At 37.6% G+C, this 25,691-nt stretch overlaps 2 protein-coding genes across 2 annotated transcripts; one reads left to right on the top strand and one right to left on the bottom strand.

Moving 5' to 3' along the window:
- Positions 1–982: 982 nt before the first annotated feature.
- Positions 983–11,636, bottom strand: LOC136251200 (uncharacterized). Its single transcript, XM_066043588.1, has 15 exons — positions 11,542–11,636; positions 7,084–7,166; positions 5,421–5,575; positions 4,619–4,785; positions 3,859–3,933; positions 3,459–3,626; positions 3,373–3,411; positions 3,262–3,321; positions 3,154–3,210; positions 3,046–3,102; positions 2,938–2,994; positions 2,830–2,886; positions 1,883–1,939; positions 1,280–1,378; positions 983–1,225 (listed from the first exon to the last, which is right to left on the bottom strand). The coding sequence occupies exons 4-15, from the start codon at positions 4,779–4,781 to the stop codon at positions 1,125–1,127; spliced, it is 990 nt and encodes a 329-aa protein (XP_065899660.1). The 5' UTR covers positions 4,782–4,785; positions 5,421–5,575; positions 7,084–7,166; positions 11,542–11,636; the 3' UTR covers positions 983–1,124.
- LOC136251201 (solute carrier family 15 member 4-like) lies at positions 11,471–24,342 on the top strand. Its single transcript, XM_066043589.1, has 4 exons — positions 11,471–11,580; positions 11,767–12,825; positions 22,572–22,905; positions 23,871–24,342. Exons 2-4 carry the CDS (start codon positions 12,508–12,510, stop codon positions 24,200–24,202), a joined length of 984 nt encoding a protein of 327 aa, XP_065899661.1. The 5' UTR covers positions 11,471–11,580; positions 11,767–12,507; the 3' UTR covers positions 24,203–24,342.
- Positions 24,343–25,691: the final 1,349 nt, after the last annotated feature.

Genomic DNA, 25,691 nt, shown 5'->3' with positions numbered 1-25,691 from the left:
ATTCAACTGCATAAAATGTAATAGGTACAACAGCTCATCTTTTTGTACAAAGGTTATGGCTAAGACTTACAGTGTAACCATAACCTTATTACAGCCAGAATCACCTTTGAGAAACCTGTATATCCATAGTAAGAGGTTTATTAGCTGTAAACATCTGTGGTGTACAGAGCACAACAGATACAATACACACTTTGTATGGAATTTGCATAGTCGATGGCTTAAATAACTTTTAAGTGCAGCTATGTTGTTTAATAGGATCATATTGTCACTTAAAAAGCAACAATGATTGATAACGATAGACATTTAGATCACTCATAATAGGATTTTTGTTGCATGCATTTCCATCTCAAATCTTTATAACATACCAAACTCATAAAAATAATGTGATGCACAAACACAATATTATTAGACCGTTTGTTCATTGAAAGAGTATTTCTGACAAGAATTACTTGCCATTGTTGCATACAAATCCTGGCATGGCTATATTCTTTGTAGTAACACTTCTGTTCTTAAGACACTAGCCATATGCACAAAGATCTGGCAGACCTTTAGATTTCAATATCACAAATCTCAGAAATCAGCAGTGTTTCTACCTTCAAACCAAAAGTTTCAGCATTGAAAATTGAGGTGGTACTCTCAGTATGTGTTTTCCTGTATTTACTGAAGTGCAAAATATTTCTCCTAATCTGTTGACTCTAAACACCTCACCAGGAATGTCTCAGCCATTTATATGTACTGCATGCTTTGCCATCTCAATACAGTTTAACGAGCCTAATCAGGTCACCTGTCTACACTGGCCATTGTATTAATCCCTAAATGAGTTGTGTATGAAGTAACCAGTCTAATATACTGGTAGCTACCTGCTTAATAAGGTCAAGAAATGTTGGCATGAAGGCAACTGAGGTTCCTCTGTACCAAGAAAAGTTGCATGAGGTACAATTATAACTATTTCGAGCATAACAATCAAATGTATGTAGTCTCATTTTATATGCAAGAATATAATATAATTTAAAGATACTTTTAATGATAAAGAAACAACATCAGTACTGTTACAGTGCACAGGATTATACTTCCAATAGCTACAGAGTTACATAACAGAAACTGGTGTATGAAAGTTGTCTAGCTTAGAATGTTGCACTAGTAGTTAGACTCCTTGGCCAAGCAACAAACTGCCCCGAACAAAGCTCACCATCATCAAAGGGCATAGGAACTGGCGGACAAATTCCTGGAATAATGTAATCAATTTGTACTTTTATGTGGGCTGGTGAAATAGTGTGACCATGTATATCCTGGCTTTGTATAACCTGTCCAAGACCAACTGGTTGTCTTGTAGGTGACAACAGCACAACAATTTCATCACTCTCAGACTGCACAGTTCCTGCAACCAACACATTCAAAAACATTTATACACATAAGTTAATCAATGGAAACTAATAAATTATACATAAACTCTACAACAGAACTATAGATGTGCAAAATGATCTATGACTTATATTATAACAATATAATTTAATGGCCCGTATACGTATCCCCTTGATGCAATATGTCAAGAGTTGGCTTTTAGAATCTTAGGATTCAGCAAATATCTGTGCTTGTGTGAAATGGTTCTGTTGAACGCACATGTTCAAGTCTGAATAATGGTGGGACCAGATTGAAGCTCAATACCACAGCAACAAAAAGGTTTCCTACCAACAGTTTGCTTTGGTGCCATAACCAGGGTAGCTAGGTAACAATTGTTTGGTGTAACATTAAAAATTCTGTTGCTTATCAATGGTTGCTATGGTTGGTAGATTACCCTATAATATGATGGCTGAATATAAAAACATGTTCACTGCACCAATACATGTGATAAATATGTAGTTCCCAACACAGCACAACTAACCTCTTGGCTGATCATCCCCAGTTCTGTTACCAACTGCTCCACCGACAGTAGTATTCACTGCACCAATACATGAGATAAATATGTAGTTCCCAACACAGCACAACTAACCTCTTGGCCGACCGTCAGTAGTATTCACTGCATCAATACACGAGATAAATATATAGTTCCCAACAAAGCACAACTAACCTCTTGGCCGACCATCCCCAGTTCTGTTACCAACTGCTCCACCGAAGTTGGAGGTGTTTGACCACCTACGGGGATTGATCCTTTGAATTTTAAGGCCATTCCTTTATTGAATACGGCAATTTTATTAAGTTCTGGGGCTATGGTGACTTGGGCGCATTTTAGTATTACAAAGGGAGATCGAATGTTAGCACTAAAGGCTTTAGGATATACTGTCGGATTGGGTTTGTTATTCACTGGGTTGCAAGGAATTGAGTATTATGTGGTGCTATTTACTATATCGGATTCTGTATATGGCTCAACTTTCTTTCTAACAACTGGGGCTCATGGGATGCATGTTCTAGTGGGAAGTTCTTTTTTGCTTGTTTGTTTCTTTCGAGTCTTGTATTATCAATTTAGCGGTCACCATCGTTGCTGCATGAATTAACGCTGAAACCGGAGTTGGACCCTCCATTGCGTCCGGCAATCAAGTATGCAATCCTAGTTGCGCTGATTTCCCTACCGCACCCCAAAATAAACACGATCCTACTACTTCCAACACTACCACATCCTTCTCTACCAAACAACTTAATACATCATAATTCAATGTCCCATACTCTTTCAATAACAAAAACATCCCTATCACTAACCCCAAATCTCCCACTCTATTTACTATCATCGCCTTTATCGCTCCCCTATTTGCCAATATTCGCCCACTTCAAAACCCTATTAATAAGCACCAATACATGAGATAAATATGTAGTTCCCAACACAGCACAACTAACCTCTTGGCCGACCATCCTCAGTTCTGTTACCAACTGCTCCACTGACAGTAGTATTCACTACATCAATACACGAGATAAATATACAGTTTCCAAAACAGCACAACTAACCTCTTGGCCAACCATTCCCAGTTCTGTTACCAACTGCTCCACTGACAGTAGTATTCACTGCACCAATACATGTGATAAATATGTAGTTCCCAACACAGCATGACTAACCTCTTGGCTGATCATTCTCAGTTCTGTTACCAACTGCTCCACTGACAGTAGTATTCACTGCATCAATACATGTGATAAATATGTAGTTCCCAACACAGCATGACTAACCTCTTGGCCGATCATCTTCAGTTCTGTTACCAACTGCTCCACCGACAGTAGTATTCACTGCACCAATACACGTGATAAATATGTAGTTTCCAACACAGCACGATTAACCTCTTGGCTGATCATCCTCAGTTCTGTTACCAACTGCTCCACTGACAGCAGTAGTATTCACTGAACCAATAAACGTGATAAATATGTAGTTCCCAACACAGCACGACTAACCTCTACTTGACTGTCTGTCACCATGCACTGGACTACAAACTAAAATATATGTCATTCATACAACATGTTTAATTTTAAAACCTTACAGTTTATTATCAGTCTTTCCTTACAGTCTAAAATAGACTGTAGTTGCTTCCGGCCATAGGAAGAGGGATGCTTCAATGAAACACCATCTGGTAACCCAGTGACAGTTATTCCTAAGCTGGATATTTTAGAGTATGGTAGCTTTTTACTGCCATCTCTATTTGCTTCCCCTATAAATATATATATATGAAGCTTTCAATAGTGATTCTAGAAAAAAATGTATTTTTAAACCTACATTGTGCATAACCATAAGTTATGTAACTGACCCAAAAAAATATTCTCTCAGGTACAATTGGTATGTGCACTTTAATTATAATGTGTTATTATGAAAATAAAATTGGAAAATTTCTGATGAATGGTGTTTTATTTTTTTACAGCTGAGTAGGTGGCATATATTCATACCATATAGCTTGTTGAACACTTCTTCAACTTGTTTCCTCTTGACATTTATATCCGTATCGGCAAGGATTTGAGCACCTACAGTACATGTAAGTAAATAATTTCACATGTACAAAATTTTTACACATTATTATATGAAACAAATATATGCACACCAGCATTGAAATCAGGACCGGGTCAGTCAAATCAAATTTTGTCAGGTTTGACCTAGTTTAGAAAATATCTTGGTCTGACCCTGATTAGATCACATATGAAACATCAGTTCATAACATGAAAGTGCATAAATGCATCATAGTCTAGTCTTTTCACATCCTAGCTTTCTTTGAGCCACACCTACCTATCAAGATTGCGTGGTACTGTCCTTCATTAAGCCACACCAATTGATTAGTAGGTGCAACACACTTTGTAAGCAAACATGGATTCATATCCATTGCTGTTGGGTAACTTATATGGAGACACACTTACGACAAAGGAGATCACTTGAACTGACTGCTACTGGGCATACAGCTGTACATAATAAGCTATAATATTTACCTTTTTATCACAAAACTAAACCGGAAAACTAAAGTAAGAAAAAGTTTATTGAACCACGCACACTATTTTGTAGAACATATTACATCAAAGTCATTGCGGAAATGGCCTTTTCAATTAAAAGTTCTTGCAAAATAAGTCTACATAGTGAATGGTTCTTTTGTGCGGCCATTTATTTTTGATGTACGCATAAGCATGCATAAAAACATTTTCACAAGTTAAGATTACATACCACTTGTTGCCACTGGATGGTGAAGATATCCAATAAAAGAATAGGGTATATAAGGAGCTTGATCTTCTAGAAAAGAAATCCCTTTTGCAGTTCCCCCACAGTAGTGTTCATTATCCTTCACCAGAGTAAAGAACATCTCAGACCAAAGTATCTTTGATTGCATTACTCTGTAGTATACAGTACATGACTATTATTCGTATTTATGATGCAAAAAACTTTTAGAATTCATTCATTGATGTCAAATCAACAATGAATTTTGGGTCATGCTTAAAATTTTAATAAAACTTGGTATCTGTGCTGCTTATCACTCGTTCAAGTGTTTAGCCTAACAGTTTAGATTATTGATTACAATATTTTATAAAGAAAATTGGGTGGACATAAGTTGCAAAACAAAATTTCTACTTTTCTAGGGTGCATAAACTTTTGTATGAAATAGTTTGTTCTATGACTAGAAAAAGATTATACTAAAACCAAAGATAGTTTGATAACAACACTTTGAAGCAGTTAGGGTACTCAAAATGAATGCTCCATTAAGCAAGATGACCAGGAAGTAAAATATAAAACTAGAAGATCACTTGCATTAATACACCACTCGGGGGTGGGGGTTTCTTGAGTCGTATACAGCGCTAGTTTGCCTCTTGCTGCATTAGCCTCTCACCACACTCCCTTGTGGTATGCATCTTTTCCGTACATACACATGGCAGTGCTTCAAGTAGCACCTGCAGTGGAATACTCATGATTTAACATGTTAATGAATGGAAGTTTCAACCAATGCTCTCCTTGACGAATGCATGGGACATACCAGCTTGGCTAGGTGATTCAAAAAATCTTTCAAAGTAGCAACTCTGGTTGGCTCTACACTTGCAATTTGGTTGAATTCTTCTCTCTCTTGTTGGGTTAGAGCTTGCCACTGCTCACCAATCATTTTATTTAAGTCCCCCAGACAGACACTTGGATCTACAAACAAAATGTTGCCAGTAATTATATGTGTTCGCTTGTATGTAAGAAAATAAGAAAATGAATGATTTCATCTTTCTATATACACAGTGCATATCAATTAAATATAATAGTACTTATATAATGAATCTTCATGCCTATACATACTCCTTAATTGCAATTTCTGGCATAGAACCTGGCTTGATTAATCAGTAATGTACTGGTTATTGGGCTGTTACAGCTGACAAAGTATTTTCTTGATTTCAACTACTAAGGAGCCATTATGGCCATGTAATCTCGTACAATTGTCGCGCACTACCATTTTGAAGTCTATCCCTTGCTCACTCATACCATTCATCCCTATTTTAAGCACCCATGACATAACGACCTATCCATGCAACTTCTATCTTACTTGGCGGGAAACTCTACAAGCACTGGAAAAGCGGAAATTATCTGAAATTTAATATTTGATGTACTTTTAGTGTAAATTTTATACGTGTACTCACTACTCACTACCCTTGGCAAGTTAGAATGGTCTTAAGAACAGTAATTCTTTAAAATCATTTATCTCAAAGCTTTTAATGATAAAACTTTTAATGTGCAATTTGGATCGGTTTCCCAAAATCCAGTCAAATATAGTAATGAATGAGCTATACCCTTGTATGCATGTTAAGATAAATGCCAATTGTGACTGGCTCTACGAAAACCGGACTTATCGCCTATACACAAGTATTGAGAAATGCTGGTTTTAATTATTTAGAGTGTTGGAGCTCGCCAATGGATGAAGTTACGTGTACCAAATTTCACACATTTTACACTAATTCCTTACTTTTATAACCATCCACTAAACAAGTAGCCAAAAACTAAGTTTCCCGCCATTTTAGATAGTTTATTTACTGAGGTAGTCCCTGTCATGATATATCAGGTGAGCTCAGCAATGGGTGGGTGGTGGACGAGTGGTTGATGAAACAAAAATGTCAGGAGAGGCAAAAGGGTGAAATAGACCAAGATATGGGCCATACAGGACTCACAACTGGCTAAAATGAAGGACAAGGAACAGCACAGGTCTTAAACCAACACCACAGAGCTATACAGCCACACACAGCTGCCTCTTTGCTGGCCAGAGCTCCATTATGAATCCAGACTGTCTGTATGGATTTCCACTGGCCTTGGAAAATGCAGCCAGCATTGTGGAAGTGAATCTTGATAGTGTATTCATGTAGGTTTGTGTTTATGGCAAAAAATTAAACTTCCTGTCATGGGCGATAAGCCCGGTTATTGCACATCCAGTCACAATATTAAATGTACATTTGCAAAACATTTCTAATTTCTACTTACATCATTGCTTTGGTCCCATACACCCATATACTTATTACAACGCCTCAGCACTATGAATTGTATAGCTTTACATGGAAATGCTTGAGATAAGAAAAAATGAAATATTAGACTACGTGTAAATGTGAAATTCAAGCAATTTAAACATAAATAATAATATAATCTTATAATGATGACCACTTTGAATGTCTTACCTGACGATTTCAAAATTTCCCTATGATACATGTTGTATCCAGAGATCTTCCTCTTTTTACATACCAGTTTGGTACTGGCCATGCTGTTTGAAGTACATACAGTTTAAAACCATAAATTGTATAAGTACACAATATATATAATTTTAGAACGTTTGTCATAAGGTACACTACCATACAACATCAAGTGAAAGATGCCATATAATAGACAAAAATACGCATGTTGTGAAAATGAAAACAACATGGTTTGTATATACAATCCTTAAGTTTGCAATAATCTTAGGGTGGTCAAGCACTCTGAATGAACAGTCAAAATGCACTGTGGAAGTAATATGCCCACCTTTTATAAAAGGACTGACATCACTAAGCCTCCCCCCCTCTCCCTTATATATAAAGTATAAGGAAAATTAGAAATTTCTAACCAGAGTAGGGGTCAAGAGTGCTCCAATAAAAAGTACAGAAACAAGCTGGAGTAAAGTGCACAATATTAAATCACAGTAAAACAATTAAAATTGTTATATCCTTACTGTGCATTTCCATCTTAGGCACAGTAGAGATACACCTGTATATATAAAAAATTTAACTGTTTTACTGTGATTTAATATTGTCCAGCTTGGTTCTGTACTTTGTATTGGAGCACTCTTGACCCCTACTCTAGTTAGAAATTTCTAATTTTTCCTTATACTTGTTTGTTTACTTTTTTTCAAATAATTATTATGACTGGTGAACCCATGCATACCGCATCAAACAAAAGAAATGGCGTCGCGCGCCCCAGTTAATCAATTATTGTCTGAAAAGTGAAGTATCCATTACTCTTCTTTGTTAGCTATGTTTAACCCGTTTTACAGCAGTACAAGTCAACAACTGTTCGAAAAGCACCTCTACAATGTAAGTAGCCAATATGAAAAATACAGACGATTTCCGTTTATAGGAAAGGAAGCCACCGCTAATCGCCACTTTTTGCTGTCAGCAAAGACGAATGGAACACAAAGGAGGATACTAGTAAGTCCATGAAAAATGCATTTTAAGTACTGTGGCATGCCAAAAGGCACCTCTCGGGCCGAAGTGGCGTCAAATAGCGAAAAAATCAAGCCTGTAGCCTTAGCCATTATTGAGTTACGCTGGTCTGAAGGCATCAGTCAGTCAGTCAGGCAGTCAGTCAGTAGAAAATTCCGTTAAATATATATTTTTAAATTTTGTAGCAACTTGATGAAAGCATTTTAGATCAATGTGAAGGCACTTTTGAGCTTTATTTAGCCTAACCAATAGTGCCAAGTAGCCGTGAAGGATTTCAGAGGATGGTTTCTGGCCGATATATTTCCAAGGGCCACGCCCACATCTTCGAGACCCCTACTATACAGTACTACCATACTGTATAATATATATATATATATATATATATATATATAATTACTACCCATACAAAAATACCAATGGGTTGTGCCATCACCAAACATGTGCTACTGTATTTTTTTGCGCTGAACAGAATAACTGATATAATATCTACAAAACTTTTGCTAAGTGTACTTCATTTGTGATTGCCTGCATGTAAAATCTCTGCACATTTAAATTTATACAGTATAAGTGGTATATTAAAGAATTACAATTTTGGGAAAATGTTCTATTGCACACTAGTTAAATACATATACATTCAGTGATGGCTTATAATCTTTCATGTATTGATCCATTATTACAACAGTATGTAATATGGAAGTAATATGTACCTATACTAACATTCTAAGTTCTCGTATGAAAAGGATGTTGGCAGAATGGAGTTGGATGGGGCTCTACTTCACGCATAATATGCTAGTACAGTAACTCAGTGGTGTAGTTGAGGGGGGGAATCTGCCCCCCTCCCCCCCATCAGAAATTCTAGTCTGGTGGCCGCCTCCTTCAAACATGCAAAAAGGGCGGGCGCCGCCAAACTACAAGTTCACCCATCACCATTGCTTACAATATCAGCTAGCCTGGCACTTGCTGGTGGTTATCGCCAGTACATGTCTGAAATCATGATGTACAACAGTCATTTCCAGTATGAGTGGGATTCACGAAAACATTAGGATTGTTGTTCTATATTTAGACCAGCTACCCATGTGATGGTCCACTCCAAAGATTTTGAACAAAGGCGGGTGACCTTCTACAATTGAATCTTGAGAAAACACTGATATCTGGGTGATAAATTGTTAGCACCTATTGAGAGTTAAATGTAAGAACTTTCACCGATCATGGTTAATGTTTGTAGACTTTCTGGAAGTTTCACCGTGCCGGTATAAAATGCCGAAGAGGCAGCATGAGATTTTATCTATGCCTACTGTGACTCTGAAGCAAGGTCTATCATAGAGGGGATTATAAAGTCGGAATTGAGTTAAGTAGTTTACCTGGGATTTGGAATGGTTGGACAAAATCAGCCGACTGCGTGACCGCAAGGAGTCACATCAGGCCTCAGTGTGTCTAATGTAAGCAGTTATAACACATCAACATGCTATTCTAATTCTGCTTTTATGTGACTGTGGATGAATATGTTGGAGTACAGTGAGGAACGTGAGATGAAGCTCGACTCTGCAGTATAGCTTTTTATAAGTACGAACATAGTTGTGATTTAGTTAACTGTAATTAATTCAACACCGTATGTTGGCTAGCCCATCATTGGGTCATTAGCCTTTTATACAATGATTACGACATTGAGCGTTTCGTGGGTATACCTGTCACCCCATCACCTTCCGGCTGGCTACACCCCTGGTACAGTTTAGTGGTAAGCATTACAGTAATTTACAGGATTTCATACTCACTAACTGCTTGATACCTTCAGACAAGAGTCAATAAATAATGGCTATAAGACTATGGGACTGCCTTATTTTATATTACTGTTATACACCTCATAAGCCTGAAAGGTGCATTTAACATACCGCAGTACATACAGTGTATGAATTAGGGAGCTACCTTTGTCCTGAGATCACAACCACAGTTACACATAGCACGAAAGTTTGACAGGGGAACTGTCAGGAAGATGTTAGGTAAAACTACAGTTACATGTACTGTAAATTTGTAACTTGGTGCTGACATATTCGTGACCGGATTTGCGAAAAGGGGTCTTCTACACACATCTAATTCTATACTTTGGAAGACCATAACTTAATTTTCAAAGTAGATACAAACCTCAGGGTTTTGTTATCAATTCACCTATGTTGGTTCTCATTACAGTCCAAATTTCAAGCTAATAGCTTATTATAATCTGAAGTTGTGAATCATCAAAGTCAGTATATTGGATGTGTGTGGAAGACCCCTTTTCGCAAATCCGGTCAATTTATGCAAATTTTCAATCTATTAGATTGGGCCATATAATAGCTGCAAAAATATTCACATAAACTGCTTGATCATTGACACATACGTAGCCATCATTTAACCCTTTTACAGTACTTATATGTATTACAAGTACAACCAGCTTCCTATCTAGGGTACATCTTTTCTTTGTCCAGTAATAGCTGATAAGGTGCAGAATCGAGTAATTGATTATCATATCTACCTAGCAGCAATTACCAGATTTCTTTTAGCAACCTCAGCTTGGTTAAACAGGCTAATCAAAAAATTTCATCATTCCATGCCATTGCTTGTCCAATACAAAATACATGTATTTTTATGCTACCAGCAAAAACACAAATTTACAGCCTTTAACTCATATAATCTCTACAGCAATCCATATGTTTAAAGAAAGCCAAGAAAGCCCTTGTCGAATGCTAACTGTACAGGTATGATAACATTACCATAGCAACATTTATTCATTGTCGAATGACAACATAAGTCATGCCCCATACAATAATCCATTGGAAAACCCAAAATTACAAGTTGTAAACCTCGACCAAATTCACTAAACTTGGTACCATTCTACGCAGTGAAAGATTCTTAATAAGATCCCGACTGTACAAATTGCAAAACAGGTTAGCTTACAGAGATATGTTGTAAAAACATGCCCAAACGTGTTTCGCGTGTGTTCTAAATACAAAATTTTGCATTTCAAGGCTTCATTCTAGCTTTAGCATTACACAAATAGCTTACACACCAGGCAAATCACCTTTCTTCTCGGAATGTGATGAGCCAAGTCTCACTACCATTAAACAAAGCATGTGAAAGCTATGGCGGTTTGTTTAGAAGGTAGTGTTATAGCTATTTACATGAAACGGAAAAATTGATGTATGACAAACAGTTTGATATGGATGTGCCATCCCAACTGGTGTACCTTAGCACGCATTTTCAAGTAACCGCACACTCTTCTCAGTTGTACCTCTTAAAAAACAACTCTTTACACATTGAGGTGTATGGTAGTGTGCACTTTAACACAGGAGCTGTTTACTTTAGTGTGCATTGAATGCGGAACACGTGCGTTATTGTTAAAGCTGGAGATGTGTTTTAATAGCAGTGTGCACGTGTATTATCTATGGTATAACCGTATAACTGTACACATACCTGGTAGAGACGGCATACATATCTGAAACAGAGCTATAGGTGAGTATGAAGCGACAACTCAGCTGGGCAAACAGCGGCAAAAAACCCGGTTTTCGGATATCCGGATTAGACCGACTAGTTTTCTTCTATAATAAGCTAAGCATAGGATTAATACGGTAGCAATATATTGCAATATGGTCAGGTTATAACCCATTAAGAAAAACAATTTCCTCGACAATTTCCCAGTTTATATCCTGACATTTACTGTGAGAAGCGGGTGATACAAAACAGAACAGTCAAAATTAAATCAGTGTGGTTGTTCAAGAAATTCCGATTTCCTAGAAATTCCTCTATAGAGCAAAGGTAAAATGCCAAGTTGTGGATGCGATACTAGACCATGTCCAAGGAACAAGGCGGTCTTATTGGTGTTGTTTATATCTTCACTTGAACGATTTAGTAATGCTATTGCCGTGTCTGGTAACATTCCTCCGTTCCTAAAGTATCTCGGCATCAACAACAGTGAATTGGAACAAACACAGATTGCTAGTATAATCTGGCTGGTCTATCTTAATGTGTTTTCGACTTGCCTGTGTCCAGTATTTGGCTACTTGGCAGATGCGAGGTATGGAAGGTACAAGATGATAATATCAGTTTGGACCACTCCTATATGTGGTCAGTCTTGTAGTTGGAGCTGTGAGTTTTCTACTTGCGGAACCTGCAGGTGGTCATGCATCTAAAGCACTCACCAGAGTAATTGAGGTAGCACTGTTCTTCAGTTATGTCGTTTTGTGTTTGGGATCCTCCGCCATCCAGGCCAATATTTTACCATTTGCTTGTGACCAGTTGCCTGGAGCTTACAGTGAGGAATTGAGTTCTTTATTTCACTGGTATTTCTGGACAAGAAATATTGGCAATGCACTGTTTACCTTGTCAGAATTTACTTTCGGAGCTTTCTTTGTTGAGAACGATTATCATCGAGCCTCAATAATGTTGACAGTTGCTACAGCAAATATCAGTTTAGCTCTTGTGATTTTGTTCTGCTGGAAGAGGAGTTTCATTACCAGGAATGAGATAAGAAATCCACTTAAATTGGTGTTCAATGTGACAAGGTTTGCTCGTAAAGCGAAATTTGATCCTTATGAAAGTGCCTTTACTATCAATAAAGACCATCCTCCAAGATTAGATTTAGCTAAGACAAGATATCGTGGACCATTTACTATTGAACAAGTGGAAGATGTGAAGACATTTTACCGAGTAATACTAGTGTTAGTTTCTATGGTGACTTCTATGATGCTGCTGGGTGCTGTAAGTAACTGCTGGTTGCTAAATAGATTATCGATCTCATTACACAATGTGCTTAATGGTACAAAAATAATTCAGATCAAACAATACACCACCTGGTCTGAATTTTTCTACATTGAAACGGTCAATATATACTGTTCCTTTGCCATATATGAGGTATCTGCCTTCTAATGAGTCCTTTAGAGAGACAGTAAGTGGCAGATCCTAGAGGAGGCATGGGGGCATGTGCTTCCCCCCTTATATAAATTCAAACGAAAATCCCTACATAGGCATGTTATATATAACAATCATTTTGTTCAATGTTAATTTATAAAGTAGGGATTTCCCACCGAGCTATGCTATAATGCCATCCTCTTAATTTCATATGGCTTGGATCCCTACTTCATTTTTAAATAAATAATTTTTAATTTACTAGTTTGGTTTTTTTGTTATAGCATACAGCTATACACGTGTGGCTGTTCTGTTAGGATGACTGCTGTATTAGAGTATCTTGAGTCAGTGCGCCACTATTTCATATTTTCATTGTGCTAGCATTGTGAATACAGCTATAGACCAATAATAACAGGATGTGTCATCACGATAGATTGTTAAGATGTGTGGTCGACTGGTCTCGGTGCTCGATCATTATAAATCAACCAAGATTGTATTATCGAACCTATCGTGAAGTTACAAGTTTTACCGAGCATAAATTGCTTCAATAAGTTTACAGCATCTAAATATGTTGCTCAAGAAAAGTGTTGATATGAAAAATTAATGCCTCAATATGCATGGTTTCATTGCATGGAGAAAGAAGACTAGCCTGATTAAAGATAAAAGGAAAGACAAGACGCAGAGGGCACGCACTCGTTGGAACCTCAAAAGGCACATCCCACTGGTGAGTTTGTTATTGTGGCATAAAATGGCGGCTGTGCACTGTTTTGTTTGGCCTCCAGCCTTGTTCCTGTGGTCAGGCAGGCAGGACTAAAATAGTATTTAAAAAAATTCTACATCCAGCCGCCTATTAGTGTTTTCTTGGTTTTAACGCAGTATTTGATGTTAGATGGGCTAATATTATCCGTAAAAGTGATTTTCATTGCATAATATGTCTCTAGGATGATTTTTAAGGCGGCATTTTAGGCGATGCGTGTCATTTTTGGGGGAATCCCTACTTAAATAGTACTACTGTACTGTTTGATAAGCGCCAACTGTCCTAGGCTAGTTCGTGCCCCCCAGTGAAATGGCCAGGGCCGCCCAGAGAAATTAAGGGGCCCAGGGCAAAGAGTTAAAGTGGGGCCCTTGACCCAAGTTGTAAGGTGAAGACCAAAAAAGAAAAAAAAAAAGAAAGGTCACAACCTGCTGGCAATGACAATAACTACCCATCACCAACCATATCTCCTTATCTATAAGCTTGCTACATTGCTCCTCTGAAGAATACTGTGACTGCTCTATTAGAGTATTTAGATCTGACTGCTCTATTAGAGTATATCGATCTTTTAAACAGGTATTCAGGGGGCCCTTCATGGGACCTCCTGGGGCCCCTTTCAGGCATGGGGCCCGGGGCAAAATGCCCCAGTTGCCCCCCCCCTGTGGGCGGCCCTGGAAATGGCCATCAAATTTGCCTATACATGCACATTCTCTTGATGATGAAAGCTTTTGATAGCCTTGAAATCTTTGTGAGGGACTCATTATTCATTGTAAAGTATAATATTGTTGTAACAGCACGTTTGGTTGGGTTATTATGGGGGATGGAAACTGGTGATCATAATCACAACACCATAGGACGATTTAAAATACAGTTTAGTATGAGCGAAAACTGGTAGTTTTTAAAGAGTATTTGTCTGAAAATGCGTAGACAAAAATGGCATCAAGCACGAAAACCATTGTATATCTGTAACCTTTTCCAGAGGAAATGTTTATGAAATCACCATTACAGGTGATGTATCAGACTTATTAAAGGTTTTCTCTCTTGTTCAACAATAAACAAAAAAAGACTGATTTTCAGGTGTGAAACTAGGATAGGACCATCACCTATCTGTAGAAACAAACAAGAGGTGAATGATGGTATTACAGCATAGCTCAGTGGGAAAACCCCTACTTTGCCATTGAACAAAATAATTGTCATAACCAATGTAGGGATTTTCTCACAGAGCTATGCTGTAATGCCATCATTCATCTCTTTTTTCACTACTTTTTATCGCTTGGATCCTTACTTCGTTTTAAAATCAATACTAGTATATTAAAAATTATAAAATTAAAAATGAAGTAGGGATCCAAGCGATAAAAAGTAGTGAAGCAAGAGATGAATGATGGTAGTTATTACAGCATAGCTCGGTGGGAAATCCCTACTTTGGCATGGTATAGCAATTATTTTGTGTTTAGTGCCAAAGTAGGGATTTCCCGCCGAGCTATGCTGTAATAACTACCATTGTTCATTTCTTGTTTCACTACTTTTTATTTCTTGGATCCCTATTTCATTTTTAAATTTATAATATCATACAGTACGATAGTGCTGTATAGTAGGGGTTGGTAAGAAATCATAGTTTTGTGGATTTTCGCACCTTAAAAATGGCCTTGCAATAAGTTGTACCCCCTGGAATGCATTAGTACTGTTGTAATGATGCTGTACCTTGGGTAAACGAAGCGAAAAGTCAAATGTTTTGATGTACAGTGAGTTTTTAAAATTTTGAAATTCACCTACATTTCGTCTGCCAGCCTGCCTGCCTGCTGTAAGACCTGCTAGCGCTAGGTGTACAGCTCCAGAAATTTCAGACAGTCAAGGTAATGACAGCGGATTCACGAATCTGTTGTTCCAATTACATTCTGTCAACTGCACCATTCTGTCAACTGCACCATTCTGTTTGCTTTCATCATTCATCCGCATCTTTGTTCTTCTCGAAGGATAATTAATAGTTGCGGCGCGCCCCACAACCCAAACACGTGATTTTAATGAAGTGTACGTAAGATGAGGGTGAACAGGTGTAGTACCCAAGGAGTTGTCTCTGGCATTTGTTAACGCTGGGTAAATAGTTGTTTTATATAGTCTTAATTACCACTTTAGCTTTTTGTGAGGTAGCTAGCTAATAATGTCTTTGAGGGGCGGATCCATTTCGGGATCCAGTGAGGGTTCCACTCTTATAATGGTGGACTCTCCAGCGATGTTTTACTGTAAAATCATCAACATTTAGGCCATTAGAAATGCAGCTGAAGCCTTAAACAGTTGCTGTAATAGCTTTGAAAGACAAGACAATGATTATTTTTAGAGGCGCTTATTGCGTACGAAGGTAAAAAATAGCTGCTTCAAGTGATATTCATACTATGTGGAAAACAAAAAGAGTACAATATTGCTAGCTAGCTAGACAAAAAAAGTAAACAAACTAGCTATTTAAAAAATTGAAAATTTCAAAAGGAAGTAGGGGTTGATATACATGCTACAAAACGTAAGGAAACAAGCTCAAAATGTTACAGCTGAAATGACAGCAGTAAAAAGTAAGGAAACAAGATTAGACGACTACTTGCTAAAATGAGACACACTTTAATCCCTACTTTTGGCTAATTTGATGGTCTCATTTCAAGATGCTAGCCAAAAGTTGGCATTAAAGTGTGTCTCATTTTAGCAAGTAGTCATCTAATCTTGTTTCCTCACTTTTTACTGCTGGATCATTTCTCATTTCAGCTGTAACATTTTGAGCTTGTTTCCTTACTTTTTGTAGTGTGTATATCAACCCCTACTTCCTTTTAAAATTTTCAATTTTTTAAATAGCTATACTATATAATTTTTATATACTAGGGTTTGTTTAGTTTTTTGTTAAGACATACAGCTAGCTATAAACAAGTGACTGTTCTATTAGGGTGACTGATGTATTAGAGTATCTCGAGTCAGCCCGCAAAGATGTGTGCTTGCCCAAAGGGGCGTGGTCATCGTGGTTTCGATCGATTATTAGAGTATCTCAAGTCAAAATTCCAACTTGAAGGTATATGGTCACCGAAATACAGCTAGTGTAAAAGTCATCGTGGTTTCAATCGATAAATTGATAATGCGAATATAAAGGATGGGCGTGATCTTGTGACCTATCGTGAAAGCTATGTAGTACACCTCCGTACAGTACAGTAGCGTGTAGTCTAAGCACCTTAAATAATCTTGTGGTGTCTATTATGCTGCTTAGAAAAAGTGTTGATACGGAAAGTTAATGCCTCGATATGGTTTCGTTGGATGAAGAAGAAGACAAGCAGCCTGATTGAAGATAAAAGAAAAGACAAGGCACAGAGGGCACACACTCGTCGGAACCCCAAAAGGCACATCCCACTGGTGAGTTTGTTATTGTGGCATAAAATGGTGGCCATGCCTGCTTCGTTTGGTCTCTAGGCTTGCGACTGTGGTCAGTCAGGTAGTCAGGCAGTCAGTCTAATATTCAAGTTTTGGTACTTTTTTAAAATTCTATATCCAGCCACCTGTAAGTGTTTTGTTGTATTCAATGCTGTTTTATGTATTATATGGATTAGTACTATTCCGTAAAGGTGATTTTCGTCTCGTAAGTTATCTTTAGGATGCTTTTTAAAGGTGGAATTTTTGGCAGTGTGCGAAAAATTTCACCAGGATCCCTACTTGTACAGTCTTTATACTAATATATTATTTCATAAAAACTGCCCTGCATCAAAATTTTCAGTCCTGTATACCTTTAGCTTCTGGGCGGTCTCCTCCAAACCTTTTGCTCTATATCTACTACCCTGATGTACCCTCCCCTAGCCAAATCCTGAATCTGCCCCTGTAGCATAATTGTATTATGCTGTGCATTTTAATATTCTTTCAAAAAGCCTTTACTTTTCCCTATATGTATCATCTAGTACTTTTTAGCTATTCTCTTGTTCGACTATTCTATACCTAATCCAACTTAAAATTCCTAATTTTTCTTTCTGCTTGTTTGTATACATAGTAATAACCAACTGACGTGCATGATGTGGCGTGTTTGGTTATTGTAACACTTTTAGTGTCCATTTAATTTCCAAGTATATAGTGATATCCCAGCACTCACATTATTGAGTTATGCAAGTGTGTTAATAATGTTGTAGGTGATACAGGCATATATTACAAAGCTTCCAATCCAGGATATCAGTTTATAATAATTAACAACTATATGACAAGAGTTTATCGATATTGATGTATTCAAGTCTAAATTTGGTGTTTAGTGAATAGTCCAGTTGCATGTAAGGGAAAGTATTTCGATTGATCTTTTACTTGTGTTTGTGCAACCATTAGATGCTGTGGTTACAGACAGCCACAGACATTGTCACCTAGAATCTAAAGGAGGTACGCGAGTTTTTAAAGCAGCACTGGAAACTACATTGATTTCTACGTCCTGTGATGTTTGTCTGCTGTAAGTGCACTAAGCCAACAGTGAGTTATGAGCCAGTAAAGCATAGAATTAGTGATGAAAATGCTTTTTGGAGACAAAATACACAGGCAGCTGCTTGTTTTCCTTGTTTACTAGAGGTACAGTACAAGAACAAGTGTAGCAATCACTTGGATAATGTATCTGGGCTCACGGAACATGCTGTTAACTTAGTTGGCTATCATGTCGATTCAGTACTTTCCTGCCAAGCGATTCACAGCCTATTGTCAAGATTTGTTGGCATTCTTGAACGATTTTCTGACTCTGAACTCACGAATGTCAACTATTAAAAGCTAACTTCATGACCCTATAACTCAGGAATCTGTCATCCCATTTACAACAGATAACCACAAAATGACAGAGAAATCAATGTAGTTTCTTTCCATGTACAGAAAATTGGAACATACCGTATACTTTGTAAGTAATGGAATTGTACTGTAGGTTATCGTTTTCCCAATGGCCTCAATACATTTTTATGGGTATCCACAGCATCCAGTGGTTGCACAATGGACTGATTGCATTCCAAAGGCTTTACATGCAGCTGGACCATTTGCAATGCAGACTGTATGATTATAAAGTAGCGACTGGTGATAATGTAATAAACTTTTTCTCACACACTAGGATATGACTTGTTTATATTTGATATCCTAATAGAACATACATTTTTCTTACTATCATTATAATCAGTGATGGGTATATAATCATACAGTACGATAGTAACTGTATAGTAGGGACCACAAAGGAGTAGGCGTGGCTCACGAACTAATATCACCCCAAAACAGCCTCAATTTCCCCTGACGATGATGAGGCAGTATTGGTTAGGTAAAACTAAGCCCAAACAAGCTTTCAGATCGACCCGAAACGCTTTCAACAAGTTGCTATGGAATTTTAAAAATAATTTATTTAATGGAATTTTCTAGTCTGATGCCTTCAGACAAGCATAACTCGATAACGGCTAAGGGTACGGGCTTGATTTTTAAAACTGTTCAACGTCGCTTCAGCCTGACAGGTACCTTTTGGCATACCGCAGTACGTACAATGCATTCTTCATGGACTTACCAGTGTCCTCCTTTGTGTCCCATTCATCTTTGCTGACAGCGAAAAGTGTCAATTTGGCGATAGCACGTGATGGCTTCCCTTTGTAACAGAAATCGTCCATATTTGTCATAGTGGTTATTTTGATAGCAGAGGTGCTTTTCAAACAGTTCTTGTTTCGTACTGCTGTGTAACGGGTTGAGCATAGCCAACAACGAAACGTAATGGATACTTCACTTTTCAGACGATAATTGATATAACTGGGGCGCGCGGCATCATTTCTTTCGGTATGCGTGGATTGCAGAGGTGCTTTTCGAACAGTTCTTGATTCGAAATGCTGCATGACGGGTTGCATAAAGCTGACAACGAAGCATAATGGATACTTCACTTTTCAGATGATAATTGGGACGCGCGGTGCCATTTCAGATGCGGTATACGTGGGTTCACCAGTCATAATAATTATTTACAAAAAAAAGTTAACAAACAAGTACACAGAAAAATTTGGAATTTTCAACTAGAGTAGGGACCATAGCACATCAATAAAAGTACTGAACAAGTTGGAGTAGTGCATGATATCATAGATTATATATACTACGTACCCGGGATTGGAAACGGAGACACGTGATCCAATTACTCATGTACATTTGCTGAAAGCAATCTGCGTTGGAGCGCACCCCCCAAATAACCGCCCATTTTCAAAGTGTTTGTATGGTAGAAGACGAAGGAGAAGGCTTAATATCCAGGTTGAGATACACCTAAAAGCCACTAATACTGGTAGGTCAATAGTTATGTAGGCGCCTACCGGGGCCAGAGATTCATACCTAGCAAATTCGCTGTTCTGTCGTGTCAAAACCATTTAGCCAATGGACTCAAAAAAGTTTTGGGGGGTGTGCAGTGTAGTGGGAACATTTCCAACCCACAAAACATGTGTACAAGATTAGCGTTTAGTTACCCAAGTGGTACTAGCTAAGTAATTATGTCCCTTTCTTAGCTGTTTTGCCCCTACCCCAGGCCTGTAGCCTGTACAAGAATATGGTAAAACTCTTAAGTGCTTCTGGTGTCAATCATTTGTAAACCTGACAATTTCAGAAGTTAAAATGATAGGCAATTCTGTATAGAGTGGTACTGTACAGCTCTCAAACTTGAATAGTACTTCAGCTAGTCAAAATAAGGAGACCTACTAATAGCTACACAGTTTTAACATTTGATAGTCACATGGAGCACTGATTGAGACAAGTGTGCAGTGTTGTGCATGTTTCTGTGTTGGAACAGAAAGTCAATTGAGTGTACATAATGAATGTTGTAATAGAGTATGTTATATGGTTCATACCACCATACTCAATTTCATGGCAGTGGCTGTTTTAACTATTCACAGCAACTATAGATTCTAGATAAGTGACATAATGTCATAGCTGACTCCATTGCTGGATAAGTGCAACCATCCCTCTAGCAATATGTTGCAACATACACTGTTGTGCCATACCGTCATGTTGTTAATTTATTACTAAGAACAGCCTGAGCTTGGTACAGCATAGCAATTATATAATTTTTCTGTAGTCAACTTGTCCGCTACAAAAATCCTATCAGTTTCAATGTGAGATGAATCTTTCACAGCAACAAACACTGTCATTGTATTCCTTGACGAGTGGTAGAAAGACACAGCACAGGAAGAATTTTGTTGACCTACAAAAACAGTCTACATAAAGATTGAGCTACATTAGCAAATGCAACACTAACATTGTACAATGTACAGTGGAACCTGTCCTGTATAGAAAGGTCACATCTTTGAAGTTGGCCAACTCTAATTCCTTTAGTGAGGCAGCTATACACTAACCCAATTGTATAAAGCAAACATCAAGAAATGTTGGCCTGAAGGTGACCAGCTTAGGACAGGTTCCACTGTACATCAAACACATTGATGTCATGCATTCACAATGCAACAGTCAAAAGAGAGGGAAATCACAGTAATCATATACTGCACTGTGCTAAGCAGAGATGCCGCGTACATTTATCATCACTACTCTTGCCACTGCTATGGTACATTCACTTTAGGGTAAGTGAGGGCAGGTAATTCTGGACACTTAGCTTGTCCTCAGCAATGGAAGGATCCCACAATGGTTAATTGTATTACAACATAAAATTGTACACCATAAGATAGGCCTTGCAACCATAGCTACAGTTACTGTTAACTCATCAATGGAACATGTTGCAGTTGTTTTAGGACTGGCACCCATACCGTTAGGCCACACCACTTCTTTTCTCTTTGTCACTGGGTAGGGAGAGAAAGGGTCTGGTCTGTTTCAAATCCCCCAATTGTCTTGACATGTCATGAGGTTACATCATAAGTATGCAGTATTAGTGACCCCGTGCGCTTAAATTACATTATGATAAAACAACAATAACCAGAAGACTTCAATCATTGGTAGATTCCAATACAACTTTAGACGCCAACTAGATGGTTCAACTATTTCATTACAATGGAAAGATCCACCAGGCTATACCATCAATGTCATTGTTTCATTCTCCTAAACTCATCTACCTATTCACACCAGCAAAGTTTCTACTCTAAGGGGTAGCTACTTTCCATCTAGAAATGCACTCTAATTTTGTAATTACATAAAATTTAATTTGTTTTGTAATTTCCCTAGCCATACCACCTGTGCTGTCTGCTCTGTAACAATAGTGGATGTACCATACCATTGTGGCTGAGCATGGTCTGAGTAATTCAATCTCGAATTCAATGAACCGGTGACTTCCCCGCTGACCGCCCATTCCTGTCGAGTTCACCTGGTCATTCATTTAGTAAACCTATGAAATACGAAATGTAGCCTTTATATCTCTATTAGCTAGCTATGAACTCACAAGAAAATGAAAAGAATCAACTACCCGCCTGGGTAGGCGCTTCACTGTCATAAGGGTGCACTCCAACGCGGATAATTTGGATAAACACCAGCGTTTCCAATCCCGGGTACATAGTATATATAATCTATGATGATATTAAATCACAGTAAAACAATATGAAGTGTTGTATCCCTACTGTGCTCAAGATACCATATTGGAAATGCACAGTAGTGATATATAACACTTCTACTGTGATTTAATATTGTGCACTACTCCAACTTGTTTCAGTTCTTTTTATCGATGTGCTATGGTCCCTACTCTAGTTGAAAATTCCAAATTTTTCTGTGTACTTGTAGTATCTCAGAATAACAAATTGGGAATTGAAATGTCTGAACATTTCTCTGTGCATTAAGATATCTGGTTACTATTGTATAACTTGTTGCTTGTTGAATAATAGAAGAAATACTGAAATTGAATTCCTGTTTTATTAGAGTGTCTTTCCAATAGGTAGAGAGTGTGCTTCCTTTCTTGTCATTGCCTAATCATCAGATAAAGATTGGAAAAAGCAACTATGGGATGGCTGTACTATGGGATTCTACCATGATCTTCTTTCTCATACCTATTGTTGACCGGTGCATATACCCCATGCTAGGGGCTTACATACCCACAATGCTGCAGAGGATTGGGATTGGTGCACTGTTGTACATGAGTGTTCCCATTGTTCTGATAGCAACTGTGGCTCCTTATGACTATTCTGGTCATGATGACACTCGTTACTTGATTTTATTTGGAGTTGCTATATTTGTGTTGTCTGTTGGAGAAGTATTCTTTGAGGTAGCTGGTAAGTAAAGTAGTCTATATGCTGTATAATAACAAAGGTAAAAATTTAGTACAGTGGAACCCATGGCTAATGATACACCAGTTCAGTCATAAAACTGCTCAGTGCAGATAAATGAAGTCCATACATGGCTTTGCTAATAGCCCATGCACTTACTCTAATAGAATGGCAATAGAGCAGTATTTTGATTGAGATTCAGACAATCATGATCTGACATGGCTGAAGACATCAATCATTGCAATGGAAGCTACAGTACCGCTCAAATGTAATGTTGCCTCATGTGAGTATGAGGGATTAAAAGCAAGCTAATTAAAAGGCGTGGCACACATTTCACTCGTGAATATTCATCCCAAACAAAACAGGATGAATTCTTGCAAGCAAAATGGGTGCCACGCCCTTTAATTAGTTCGCTTTTTAGTTGCTCGCACTCTTGCAAGATGACGTTGCATTTGAGCGGTACCACATATGGAGTTTGATTTATGTTTTAAATGAACTTGGCTGTATTCTGTACTCACTGCATGTAAGACTACCTTGGGATCTTTATAGGGTGTAATCTTTAGTATCAAATGTTACCACTATGCAATGGAATTTCAGATTTTTGGTACCACTTAGGTTTTAAAATTAGAATCTACAGAGTGATGAGATATGGCCTATCATAAACTGAAGCCAATGGCAAACATTTAGCTTGTTTGTATCCATGTGGGCTGCTTGCAAGGTTTCTCATATATTTTCATCTTTTGGCTAGCTTGAATTCCAATGCAAGCAACGGTAAAACAGCAGAATAACTTCAGGACTATAAGACGCAAATAGTATCTGGGGCCTATAATGGAGACCAGGTATTAGTTTCCCATATATGTCCTGGATATCCACTGGTTTGTATTCAAGAGATCAGTGTTTGCTTCTTTTGTACAATACCCATAATCATTCCGGCACTGTAATATTGTTAACATAGCATGTTTTATTTGTAGGTTTGGAGTTTTCATATGCACAGTCACCTCGAGACATGAATGGATTTATGATTGGAATGTATTACTTCTTTGCAAGTTTGAGTTCCATTCCACCAGCAATTATCCTATCTTTTCTTATCAAATATGACATTGGAGTCATACACAATAATGTCTGGTATAATGTGATGTTATTGCTCTTGGCAGTACCAGGATATTTGTTCTTCTTGTGGGTAGCTGTTCATTACAAACGTAGACGGCGGGATGATGAGGAAGCTGATGAGGATAATATAATTTATGAAAATGCTCTTGGAGTATTACAGTCACAAATATCTTCAGTCACAATTCACAATTAGCTATTAATAGAATTAAACGCGTATACATTTAGATTTTAAGTATTAATTGTTTTGTATATATATTATTCTATTAGTTGCACACACAGAACAGCCCCCTGCTCTCCTTAATGACTTGGTGACATGAATGGTTCATCTTGTTATAGGTCTAACCATCTTTTATATAATATATTTTCCATTGGGAACTTGTAAACTTCAATGCAGAGTCAATTATTACTGCCTGACATAGGCCATTTGTCAGGCAAATATCATGCATGGCCGACCACAATGGAACTTGCCTGACAAAATGTCAGATCAAAATGCAAGGTTGTATAGTTTTTATAGTGCATAAGTAAATAGTGAACACAATAATGATTGTACGTACCATTATACATACTAAGGTTAACTAAATCAATTGACGTATTCCCTGAATCCCAAATTGTGTAAAGCAATGTCAGGTAAAGCTTTAGTTTGCCTGACATTTAAAATAAAATAATTGTCTCTGCTTCAATATACATTATTTCTCCAGTATAGCCAGGTCCTTTTGCACAACATGTTTTGATTATTTTAGTGGCACTAATAGTAGCCCACATTGTTCACTAGTCCTGCAGAAAAAGTTGCTCACTTTGATTAGTGCCAGATTTTATGAACAATTTACCTAAACCACATGCACTAATTTATATCTATATCTTGTAGTGGAAGGTGACAAAATTTATTATGTAACACAATGTGATCATAGTGCTCTAATATTGCGGTCACACATTTTCAAATTTCAGTACTGGATTTGTGAAGTGAGCCAAAGAATAATAGTAACTCTTCTTTAAAAATAAATTTTTGTAGCATTTATTTATGCGATAACTTCCCAGACCCATTAAACTGTCTACGGCTCTTAGGTTTTAAAACCATAGCCACATGCTACAACGCTTTTGAGTAGTTATCAAGTGTCAGTGAAAAATCCTTCCCAAGTCTAGTAGCTGGTTCCATCATCTCCTGCATTGCATACAAGAACTGTTTAATTACCTACATGGCCATTAGTTTAAATTCAACTTTCTGCAGTTATTAATGCATTGAGCACCATTTCAGAAATGATGGCTTGTACTATAGGCCACAGTGTAGGTTAGGAATGCAGAACAAAGTTCTTCATGGATTCACCATGTTGGTTGCATAAAATTATATTGTTCATTTTTTGTTGGGTGTTGACATATCTACCATACAAGCATTGTATATGTGAAAAACCCTATACCTGTGTACTTGCAAACTCCTCTGTATATAGCTGCAGTGATATAAAACAAACTTAGACTGAATATTATGAACCAGTCCCTCAATGTGAATGTGCCAGTTTTCATTTGGCCACATGACTGAATGTACAGTAGCTATAATTATAGCAAAACTGTTGCATGTAGCACAATTAATGTGAAGTTGCTCATCTAACAGAGAATACTGGCATGTTCCTGTATCGGATGGTATTTACATTATAGTCTTTTTGTCAGTATACTGATGTTAAAGTCATACG

The sequence above is a fragment of the Dysidea avara genome, chromosome 3, assembly GCF_963678975.1.
Source record: "Dysidea avara chromosome 3, odDysAvar1.4, whole genome shotgun sequence".
Classification (NCBI taxonomy): Eukaryota; Metazoa; Porifera; class Demospongiae; order Dictyoceratida; family Dysideidae; genus Dysidea; species Dysidea avara.
This window is presented reverse-complemented; position numbering and strand designations above follow the sequence as displayed.

Coding starts and splice junctions, on each gene's coding strand:
- LOC136251200 (XM_066043588.1), bottom strand. CDS start 4,781: ATGCAATCAAAGATACTTTGGTCTGAGATGTTCTTTACTCTGGTGAAG. Junction 2,995..3,045: donor TGAGAATGATCAGCCAAGAG/GTTAGTCATGCT, acceptor GTATTGGTGCAG/TGAATACTACTGTCAGTGGA. Junction 2,887..2,937: donor TGGGAATGGTTGGCCAAGAG/GTTAGTTGTGCT, acceptor GTATTGATGTAG/TGAATACTACTGTCAGTGGA.
- LOC136251201 (XM_066043589.1), top strand. CDS start 12,508: ATGTTGACAGTTGCTACAGCAAATATCAGTTTAGCTCTTGTGATTTTG. Junction 12,826..22,571: donor CTATGATGCTGCTGGGTGCT/GTAAGTAACTGC, acceptor TCTTTCCAATAG/GTAGAGAGTGTGCTTCCTTT. Junction 22,906..23,870: donor AGTATTCTTTGAGGTAGCTG/GTAAGTAAAGTA, acceptor TTTTATTTGTAG/GTTTGGAGTTTTCATATGCA.